The sequence below is a fragment of the Engystomops pustulosus genome, chromosome 7 (genome assembly GCF_040894005.1).
Source record: "Engystomops pustulosus chromosome 7, aEngPut4.maternal, whole genome shotgun sequence".
Lineage (NCBI taxonomy): Eukaryota > Metazoa > Chordata > Amphibia > Anura > Leptodactylidae > Engystomops > Engystomops pustulosus.
The window spans coordinates 157989622-158000522 of record NC_092417.1 but is presented as its reverse complement, the minus strand read 5'-3'; the positions used below and the strand labels follow the sequence as shown (position 1 = coordinate 158000522).

The window sequence follows — 10901 nt, the reverse complement described above, 5'->3', positions numbered from 1 at the left end:
TGCCATCATGTCAATATGGACCAAAATCTCTGAGGAATGCTTCCAGCACCTTGTTGAATCTATGCCACGAAGAATTGAGGCAGTTCTGAAGGCAAAAGGGGGTCCAACCCGTTACTAGCATGGTGTACCTAATAAAGTGGCCGGTGAGTGTATGGATTACCTTGAGTTGGGGTGGTTGGTCCCAATAGATCCCTTGGACAAGATTTCCTGTGTTAAGTTTAGTAATGGCCCAAGTCCAGAACATTAAATATTGTAGAACAAAAAAGAAGAAAGTTGGGCATGTTGTCATATTGGTTCCCATGGTCCGTTGGTCTGTGAACCTCAATAACTATGGTGTGTCCTTGTGCTGTCTTCATGCAGTCCATTATATATACTGACAACACATGGGCATCAAATATGGTATCTGGATCAGTCTTCCATTTTATCTACTAATTACTGGAAAGGATATATATGATTGCTGGGGGAACTGTATATAATGATTGCTGGGGGAACTGTATATAGTGATTGCTGAGGGAGCTGTATATAGTAATTGCTGGGGGGCTGTATATAGTGATTGCTCGGGGAGCTGTATATAGTGATTACTTGTAGCTATATACAGTGAGTGCTGGGGGAGCTTTATAAAGTAATTCCTGGGGAGCTATATATAGTGATTGCTGGGGGGCTGTATATAGTGATTACTGGGGGAGCTGTTTATAATGATTGCTGGGGAGCTGTATATAGTCATTGCGGGGGGAGCTGTATATGATGGATTTCATCTTTGGTGAAAGAAATACCTTCTCGAACAATATTGTTTTATTTAAACGATATATTGATGACTGCATAATAGTATGGAAGGGCACTGATAATGAATTGAATGAATTCATGAATTATATAAACAACAATGAATATAATTTGAATTTCACCCATGAAAGAGATGAAAACACTATTCACTTTTTAGACTTAGAACTATTTCGAGAGGGATGTAGAATAAAAAGCAGGAACTACTTTAAACCAGTAGATGTGAATAGTTTTATTCAATTTGACAGTTGTCACCACAGACCGTGGATCGATAATATTCCTAGGGGCCAAATTAGGAGGATTGAGAAAAATTGTACAAATATGGAGGATAGAGAACAACAAGTAGCGATTTAGAGAAAGGGGATACCCCGAAGATTTGTTTTTGAATAAAGAAAAAAAAGAGAATAGAGGAGGATAACAATAAAATTAATCCTATGTTCGTCCTATGTTCGTCACTACATACTCTAAGGAAGCGTTAAAGGTCAGATCCATCATACAAAAGCACTGGGATGTACTTAAGGGGGACCCGGTAATAGGGGATAAATTAATAGACAAACCAAGAGTGGTGTTCCGTAGAGCACCGTGCCTGAGGGATATACTCACCAATAGCTATATTAAGGATGACAATCCTAGATGTGGTCGTGATAGAGTTAATAAGTTTGCACATTGTAAAATATGTAAGGCATGCAAAGAAACTAAACAAGTAAAAATTAAAAATAGAATCTGCACGGAGGTAAATGGGCACAAAATTAAATTGAATATGGATATGAATTGTGACACAATGAATGTAATTTATATCTTAGTGTGTCCCTGCAATTTGGGGTATGTAGGGAGAACAGGCCGAAAGATTAAAACAAGAATTGCCGAACATTGCCGAAATATCAAAAAAGGGGTCATGAGTCATAGCGTTTCTGCACACTTTAAAAGGGTACACAATTCAGACCCTAGTGGTCTGCGATTTATGGCAGTAGAAAAGGTAAAAACACATTGGCGGGGAGAACAAATAAACGTAAAATTAAGTCGAAGGGAGGGACACTGGATATATAATTTAGGGACTTTAACACCGGGTGGTTTAAATATAGATTTTGAGTTGAAATGTTTTTTGAAGGAGATCTAGAAAAATAGTGGATACCAACCATTATGGATTACTAACCATCAGATGAACACTACATAAATAGGATAAGTTAATATGGACGTGGAGGATACTCATATTCCTTTATGGAACATATAGATATGTAACAACACTACCTCATTGTACATATGGATATGGAAGAATATCCCTCTAGTTCGATATAAATATAATAGGTATGGTTTTTGTTAACATTGGATCAATTGTGGGTATTGACATATTTATGATTTCTATATAAAGTGAGTTATGCAAAAATATCTTTTTTTTTTTTTTTTTGGTTTTTCAATATAAGGGATGGAAACATATACCCTTCATTGAAGATAAATTTACCTCTTAAGATGTTAATCTTTCGAATTTATTGGCCAATAATGAATTAAATTCTTGTTTTTGTTGTAGTGTGAACAGGGACTAAGTTACTCCTGCTCACACACTGCTTGTTATGTGTGAGAAGGTAGGGGTTAAACATTGAACATGGGGGGTGTGTCTACAATATGGGGAAGAGGGTGTGAAGTCTTGAAGTATACTAGATTGGATAAAGCTGTGTAACAACAGATATTTTATTTTTCTCCTGGTAGAACATTCTTGTTATTTTTTTATATATTAATATTGTATGTATACTAAATAGTTGCTAAATGGTCTGATGTATCTATTTTATAATAGAATGGAAGGCAGTAATTGTGCAATGTGTAAGGTATAAAAAGATTGAGAGGTCACTAGTCAGCAACGCCCCGGAAGAAGCCGTGGTAGCGAAACCCTGGGTCGGGCGAACTAGCGAGTCTGGCGTCCACATGGTGGATTTTATATGCGCATGTTTTTATTCTATTTTGTGAGTATGTTTTAATAAAAATAAACTCCATATATTTGAACATACTACCCTATCTGCTGCTTAATCTCTTCTATAGTAGCTGTACACTATTTGGCTACAGGATGCAAGAAAACGCAGCTTAAAACCGTCTGAATAGCGATCTATTCCCATCCAAATACCGTTTGTGTGGAAGTGTACTGAAGAATTTGGAACATAGTTGGGAAAGGAGTGAAATCATCGATTTATCAAAGGATATATAAAAGGACACACAAGGAGCTCCGGTCAGACTGTTTTATTTTTACTAGCTGTATATGATTGCTGGGGGAACTGTCTATAATGATTGCTGCGGAGCTGTATATCGTAATTGCTGGGGGGCTGTATATGGTGATTGCTGGGAGAGCTGTATATAGTGGTTGCTGCAGACTTTATATAGTGATTGCTGTGGGCTGTATATAGTGGTTACGGGGGGAGCTGTATATAGTGGTTGCTGGGTGGCTGAATATAGTTTTTGCGGGGGGGGGGGAGCTGTATATAGTGGTTGCTAGGGAGCTATATATAGTGGTTTCTGGGGGAGCTGTATATAAGTGGTTGCTGGGGAGCTGTATATAATGATTATTTAGGGCTATATATAGTGATTACTGTGGGAGCTGTATATTTTTATTACTTGGGGCTGTATATAGTGATTACTGGGGAGGTGGTTTATAGTTTTTGTTGGGGGGTAGTAAACAGGGATTGCTGTTCCTTGTCTGGACTACATTCAATGGGGGCCCCCACCAGATTTTAATCCGGTTCTGATCAGACTATACCATCTTGTTTGTTGTCTGCTACCGTGGAGACGCATAGGCTTGCATATGTTTTGTTTACACAATCACAACTGAATGGAACACAGTATAGTAATTCTTTTATGAAAACATGGAAATCTCAAGTGCCGTAAAAGTGGTAGTAAAATACAGTAACTATTTTCATAGCTATTATTACACTTGGGCAGCAACCTTGGGCCAAAGCCAAAACGTTCAGGAGGTAAAAATGGTCCAAAACACAATGGGGGAGGGGAGGTGGCGTTTTTTTATCTCCAGTCTTAAAATCGCCCCTGCTGGGGCTTTTCACCCGTATTCGCCAAATGTGGAGGACCAGGTGTACATGCCCCCGTCTGTCCTCCGTCAGCCCTGCACCCCGCCTGTTCTCGATGCTCCCGATACACCAATAATGAGGAGTGGGATGTAGACATTTTTATTATATCTAGTGTGAGAAACATTTCCCTTTTGTGTAATACACCATTATATGAGACCCCATTTATATGTCCCAATAACGTACAACCCTACGTGTGACTATATGATTTTCTCTATTACATATGACAGTCCAGAGTCTTTCTATAGGTTCACATTCCCCTGGCGAAGTCCAATAGAGCGTTTCATTTTGGTCTCCATCAGGCAGGAATTCATTATAAGTTCTGACTCCATCTTATTTTGGGTGATGCCTAATGTGGTCCTTTGTATTATCTCTGAATGACATGCTGTCAGGTGGGTTAGTCTTCTAGAAAAAACCATAAGTGCAATATACTCTACCTGCTCCACATTTCTCTGCCTCTATAGTTTATCCTGATGTCACACACCCTTCCCCCAACCCAGAAGAATACAGATATTTAATAAGGTTTAAATATAAAGAGTTGCGCAAAAACGTTCATAGATGTTTTTATATTTTATTTGTGCAAGAAAGTTGTGATTTTCTGCACAGTAATTGATAATAGAGAAGAGCAGATGGGATTCTTCTCTGGAGGCCTTGGCTTGTACTTTGGTGAGGTTTGGGAAATCCAGGTCTAGATCACACATGAAGGAGAGGAGAAGAGCAGGAATCTTAAGTGTGACTTGTCTAGGTGGAGATGTCCGTGGATTCTTTCTTCAACACCATGTAGATCCATGTGGCCTTCTGTCTGTCTATCCATGGCCAGTAGATGAAGGAGCAGCCGCATCCTTCTGTGGGTCCATGAATGTTCAGTGAATTAGCGGAATAGCCGCATCTTTAAGTCTGCTCATGGCCAGTATGTGAAGTAGCAGCCGCATCCTTCACTTGGTCCATGGCCGGTATGTGAAGGGGGGATTGCCCCCTTCGTTGTGTCTGCTATGGCCAGTAGTTGAAGGAGCATCTGCATCCTTCTCCTGGTCCATAACTGTCAGGTGAGGATGGGAGTAACCCCATCACGGTGTCTGCACATGGCCGGCAGCAGAAGGAGCAGATGCTACCTTCTTTCGGTCCATGGCCGGTAGGTAAAGGAGGGAATTGAACCCTTCCATTGTGTCTGCCATGGCTGTTGGATGAAGGTGCTGATGCAACCTTCTGTCAGTCCATGACCGCTAGGTGAAGAAGGGGAGAGAACCCTTCCTTGTGTCTATCATGGCCGCTAAGTGAAGGAACAGCTGATTCCTCCAGTCGGTCCATGACCGGTGGTTGAAGTAGTAGACGCTTCTTTCTATCATTCCATATTTGGTAGATGAATTAGCATCCACTTTCTTCTTTAAGTCCATATCCGGTAAGTGAAGTAGCCGTAGCTTCCTTCTGTCACAATCGGTAGGTAAAGTCATTGCCACCATGTTCATAGATGAGCTGTCTAGATGGTTACATAGCAAGCATGGTTAAAAGAAGTTCTTCGCTTTTAACCTAATAATGACTTGCTATGTTGATCCAGAGGAAGGCGAAAAAAACCTCTGAGGACATTTGGTTGGCATGTCCTGATATGAGAGGAAAAAATTCCTTCCTGACCCCATATATGGCGATCGGAATACATCCCTGGAATATTGGTGCTCGAATCTATGTGGATGTTATGTGGTGGAAGACTGGTCACATCGACTTTGTTCTTCAAGTCCATATTCGATAAGTGAAGTAGCTGTAGCTTCCTTCTGTCACAATCGGTAGTTAAAGTCATTGCCACCATGTTCATAGATGAGCTGTCTAGATGGTTACATAGCAAGCATGGTTAAAAGAAGTTCTTCGCTTTAAACCTAATAATGACTTGCTATGTTGATCCAGAGGAAGGCGAAAAAAACCTCTGAGGACATTTGGTTGGCATGTCCTGATATGAGAGGAAAAAATTCCTTCCTGACCCCATATATGGCGATCGGAATACATCCCTGGAATATTGGTGCTCGAATCTATGTGGATGTTATGTGGTGGAAGACTGGTCACATCGACTTTGTTCTTCAAGTCCATATTCGGTAAGTGAAGTAGCTGTAGCTTCCTTCTGTCACAATCGGTAGTTAAAGTCATTGCCACCATGTTCATAGATGAGCTGTCTAGATGGTTACATAGCAAGTATGGTTAAAAGAAGTTCTTCGCTTTTAACCTAATAATGACTTGCTATGTTGATCCAGAGGAAGGCGAAAAAAACCTCTGAGGACATTTGGTTGGCATGTCCTGATATGAGAGGAAAAAATTCCTTCCTGACCCCATATATGGCGATCGGATTATATCCCTGGAATATTGGTGCTCGAATCTATGTGGATGTTATGTGGTGGAAGACTGGTCACAATCGGTAGAAATGTCACAATCGGTAGAAATGTCACAATCGGTAGAGAAGCCATAAATTAGATTCTTCCTAGATGTTACTGGAGCGGGCTGGATTTTATCAGCCATTTACTCCTGTAAAAACACAAAACAAATAATATGTAAGTATCATCTCCTTATTATCTGTATAACTGTGTGTATGGTGGAGGGGGAATAATAAAGTTTTGAATAATGAAAAAGATTTTTCTATATGTAACTGCAACGATCACACTTTGATGTGTCTGATACTTACAAAGTCCCATTGGAATGGTGGGCGGCCTTTGCCGGACTCCACGTCGTCCCAGTCAATTGTGTCAAAGAACGGGTGGGATCTGGTGGACGATGTCATTGCTATACGGTCACGTGGAGATTTGCACAATAGCTGGAAAATGAGAGAAATAATTAGATATGATATAATGTATGATTTCTATACAATCCACCCAATGTTATCCTTCTTACTACTCACCCCTTGGATGAAATCGATGGCATGAGGGCATGTTCCCGGAAGAAAATCAGGGACATCTTCCTGCAGTGACCAATAGTAATCCTCCAGTGAGCCTTCGCCATAGAACGGCTGATCTCCTACGCTCATCATATAGAGGATTACGCCAAATGCAAACGAGTCCACAAGATGATTATACGGCTCCTCGTCCAGCACCTGTAAGACATCAGTCAGGAGATGAGGCAGGGTCTACACACACAGCGCTATGAGGACCGGCCTCTGATAGCACATGGCTTAGTAGTTATATGACGTTCCTTACCTCTGGGGCTATATATCCAGTGCTGCCTGCAATGCCTGTGGTGGTGTCTTCTCTAAACACATTTATTGCCGAGATGCCAAAGTCAGCAATTTTAATGTGTCCGATGTCATCAAGGAGAATATTTTCAGGCTTCAGGTCACTGCGGAAAGAAAGAATTTATAAAAATAAACATCACCCATAATGTATGTAATATAAGGAATCACAGGAGATAGATTTATGTCCGACTTACCGGTGTATCACGCCGTGGTCATGAAGATATCGGAGTCCGCAGTACATCTCTGCCGCGAAGGGTCTGGGGAGAAGAAAGTAGATGATAGATCAGCGGTGACGTCCGTGATCAGTGACAGAACATACAATAACACGTGTCCTACTCATATCTTTATATTCCTCCCTAGGCCCCGTTCTCTAGGACCACAAAGGCTCCAGAGTTTTAGGATCTTTTTTTCTCAATGATTCAACCACAATATAAGAAATGTACCTTGTTGTCTGCATGTCAAAGGGCATCCATTCCATCATCAGGCCGAACAGGTCTCCTCCGGCCATATAGTCCATGGCTATGATGTATTTGGTGGTTGTCTCCATAGATCCCCGCAATGATATCAGAAAGCGGCATTCAGCTCCAATTCTAAGGACTTCCAGTTCTGTGGAGATTGTGTCCTTGATTTTACTCTTGGACATGATCTTTACGGCCAGCAGTTCATCAGTGATGGGATCTGATGCCAGGACAACCTGAAGGAGAATGATAACAGATCAGATTGAGAATTATAAGGAAAAATACTTGATTTTTGATAAAGATTTGTGTGAAGAATAAAAGTGGATTCATGTTTTGGCCACTTACCTTTCCATATGCCCCCTTTCCAAGGTCTTTCTGAAACTCAAGATTGTTAACATCGAAAGGTCTTATGCTGTTAACAAGTTGTGTTGGGGTCTGGGGTCGGGCACTGGGAAGGTCTTCCGCTGGGATGGCCGCTATGTCAGAGTCTGGCTGAGCGCTTCCATCTGCTGAGATAAAATAGGAGATTCCTCATTACACTAAAGTCACCTTCAGTTTTATCTTTGTATAATAAGCTTAAAAATCAGTTTTTACATATAGTTTTCTTATAGTTAAACTACATTAACGCCTTACCGACGTGCGACGTAATAGTACAGCGCGTCGGGTCCCGGTGCATGGAGAGCGCTCACTGGCTGATTAAGTTTTTGCTACATATTGATAGCACATATCACAGGTGTTTTCCCTCCGATGGCCGCCAGCAAAGTTGACGTCATCAGGGAGCAGCGATTCGTTGCCATGACAGCCTCGGGTCTTCAGAAGACCTGAGGCTGTCTCGTTTTAACCTTTTCAGTACAATGTGCTACCAGCACATTGTAATGAATGGGGATGAAAATCCCCATATACTGCCATACTGTAGTATGGCAGTATATGATAGGATCAATCAGATTACCTAGGGTTAAAGTACCCTAGGGAGTCCAAAAAATTGTAAAAATAAAAAAAAGGTTTTTTTAAAAAATTGTAATAAAAAAATCTAAAAATTCAAAAAACCCCTCCCCCTTTCCCTAGCACTGAAATAAATATAAATCTACAGTAAAAATCACAAACACATTAGGTATCGACGCATCCAAAAATGCCCGATCTGTCAAAATATAATAACACTTTTTCACTGCGTTTAACCCCATAACAGAAAATAGCGGCCAAATGTAAAAAATAGAACTTTTTTGCCATTTTGAAAAATATAAAACAATCAATAAAAAGTGATTAAAAGGCAGCACAGTCCTAAAGACCATAGCAATGAAAACATCATCAAAAGTTGCAATAAATGACACCAACCAAATTTTGAAAAATTTAATGGCGCCAGAAGATGGCAAAATCAAAAAAAAAATTTTGTACAGGAAGTTTTTATTTTTGTAAATGTATGAAAACATTGTAAAACCTATACAAATTTGGTATCCCCGTAATTGTACCGACTCAAAGAATAAAGTAGACATGTCATTTGGGGGGCACAGTGAAAGCTGTAATATCCAAGACCGCAAGAATACGGCGCAAATGTGTTCTTTCACTATTTTTACTGCATTTGGATTTTTTTATCGCTTCCCAGGCATGAAAAATTCAAGTGCAATTTGTTACGCAGAAAACAAGCCCTCACACAGCTTTTTAGGTTTAAAATGGAAAAAGTTATAGATTTTTGAAGGTGGGGAGTGAAAAATGGAAATGAAAAAACAAAAAAGCAAGGTCGTTAAGGAGTTAATAATAACTTTAAAACAAAACCTTGTTGCCCCTAGCAACTAGGATCAGAATCAGACCTAAGATTCCATTTTAGAATTTAGAACTCTCTGGAATAATGGAAGCTGATTTGTGAGTGGTTGCTATTGGAAACAAGGGAATTTTTAATAGATCTCTAGAATTTAATTTAGGCCTAATACATAATATAAAACCAACTACCCCCCTCTGATCCCCCAGTTTTATATTACTAAGTGATTTCCATCTTACCTGGTTCCAGGGATGCGTTGGGTGCAGAGACAATCTCTGAGCCTTTCTTGCTCTCTGTGAAGGACGTGTTGATGGCTGGTGACCCGGATCTTCTTAACGCTCCATTTCCATTAATTATGGCTTTGGCATAGATGAGACCTCTCAATCCTTGGACAACCCAATCTCTGTTGTTCCTGATTCTCCTCTTGGCTGCCTCTCTCTGTCGGTTTGGAGTCTCTGGACTGTGGGATCTGGTGAAAGAGACATGTTGTGGTGTTACTTGGAGAACCTCTTCCATCTCTAACTCTGAGCTGATATTTCGGAGTTTCTTGAGGATTGAGTATTTGTTCCTCCTCCTTGAAGCAGGGACCAATTCTCCAAGTTTTTTCATGCTGTTGAGAATGGCCCTGTTAAGGTCTTCATCGGCAGAGTGAGATTCCATCAGGTTCTCCATTTTCCTTTTCTGTGTAAGGATTTCATGTCTCTTGATCTTTCGGGTCTTCTCCAGATCCAGTCTTTTGTATGCCATGTTTGAGTCATCAATGTCCACATCAGTTGGTGGACAGTCCATTACCCATAAGTTGAATAATGGTTCCTGCTCTTCATCAATTCCTCTCCTCTGTAATAGAACCCGATCTCTTTGGGCTCTTCTCCGTATTTCGGATTTTGCTGAAGAATACATCGTGATTACCTCACCCTTGGGAGTCTGTAAGGTAATGATCTACTACAAGGGGTGACAGTGGGATATAGAAGGTGGTGATGTCATCAAATCTTCTATGACATCACATATTTATATTGTGATGACCGGAGCTAAGGTTCCATGGCATGGGTTACCATGACAGACCATGAGGTCATAGTATTCGTGTTCTAGAATGTTCATTAAATATGTTACTATGGTGTGCAGATGGAGAGATGATTGATAGATAGATAAATAAATAAATAGGAAAAATGAGACCGCAAATACCAGTCCATAACAAAAAGTGATGAGTTTATTCCATGTGCGACGTTTCGGAGGGTTACCACCTTTCTCAAGCAAAGGATATGACGTAACAGCCCAGTATTTAACACAAGTGAGAGTGTCACATGATCAATTCGCACATCTGATTGTGATTGCAGAAATACATATAAAAACATATTTATTGTTACATATATAAAGTGCTAGTGCATAAAATATCTTCCATAATATAGTAATAACATAGTAGTAAAGTGATAACAGTGTTTGCAGACTTCTTATTCAATATCATGTAAATGGGTGTGAACAGGGACCTAACGAAGGATAGGTGCAAAACCCTGATGCTCCGGCTGTATCTGTGGTAAAACACATGAATCCGCGTCTCCCACATTGTAATGCGCACGTCCGGAAATCACCTTGCACATGCGCAGTGAAGAGAGGGATATCGGAACACCATCTTTGAAAAAGGGCTACCA

At 40.4% G+C, this 10901-nt stretch overlaps 1 protein-coding gene across 1 annotated transcript; it reads right to left on the bottom strand.

The window, feature by feature from the left end:
- Positions 1–5723: 5723 nt before the first annotated feature.
- LOC140070257 (serine/threonine-protein kinase Sgk2-like) lies at positions 5724–10155 on the bottom strand. The gene is made up of 8 exons (XM_072116609.1): positions 9495–10155; positions 7848–8011; positions 7488–7738; positions 7239–7301; positions 7010–7148; positions 6715–6906; positions 6502–6630; positions 5724–6344 (listed from the first exon to the last, which is right to left on the bottom strand). The coding sequence occupies exons 1-8, from the start codon at positions 10153–10155 to the stop codon at positions 6339–6341; spliced, it is 1605 nt and encodes a 534-aa protein (XP_071972710.1). The 3' UTR covers positions 5724–6338.
- Between the last annotated feature and the right edge of the window lie 746 nt (positions 10156–10901).

What these genes read in the sequence shown, in the direction of transcription:
- LOC140070257 (XM_072116609.1), bottom strand. Translation starts at nt 10,155, where the DNA reads ATGTATTCTTCAGCAAAATCCGAAATACGGAGAAGAGCCCAAAGAGAT. An exon ending in CAACGCATCCCTGGAACCAG is followed by an intron (nt 8,012 to 9,494) that starts GTAAGATGGAAA and finishes ATTTTATCTCAG; the next exon opens with CAGATGGAAGCGCTCAGCCA. An exon ending in CTGGATATATAGCCCCAGAG is followed by an intron (nt 6,907 to 7,009) that starts GTAAGGAACGTC and finishes GATGTCTTACAG; the next exon opens with GTGCTGGACGAGGAGCCGTA.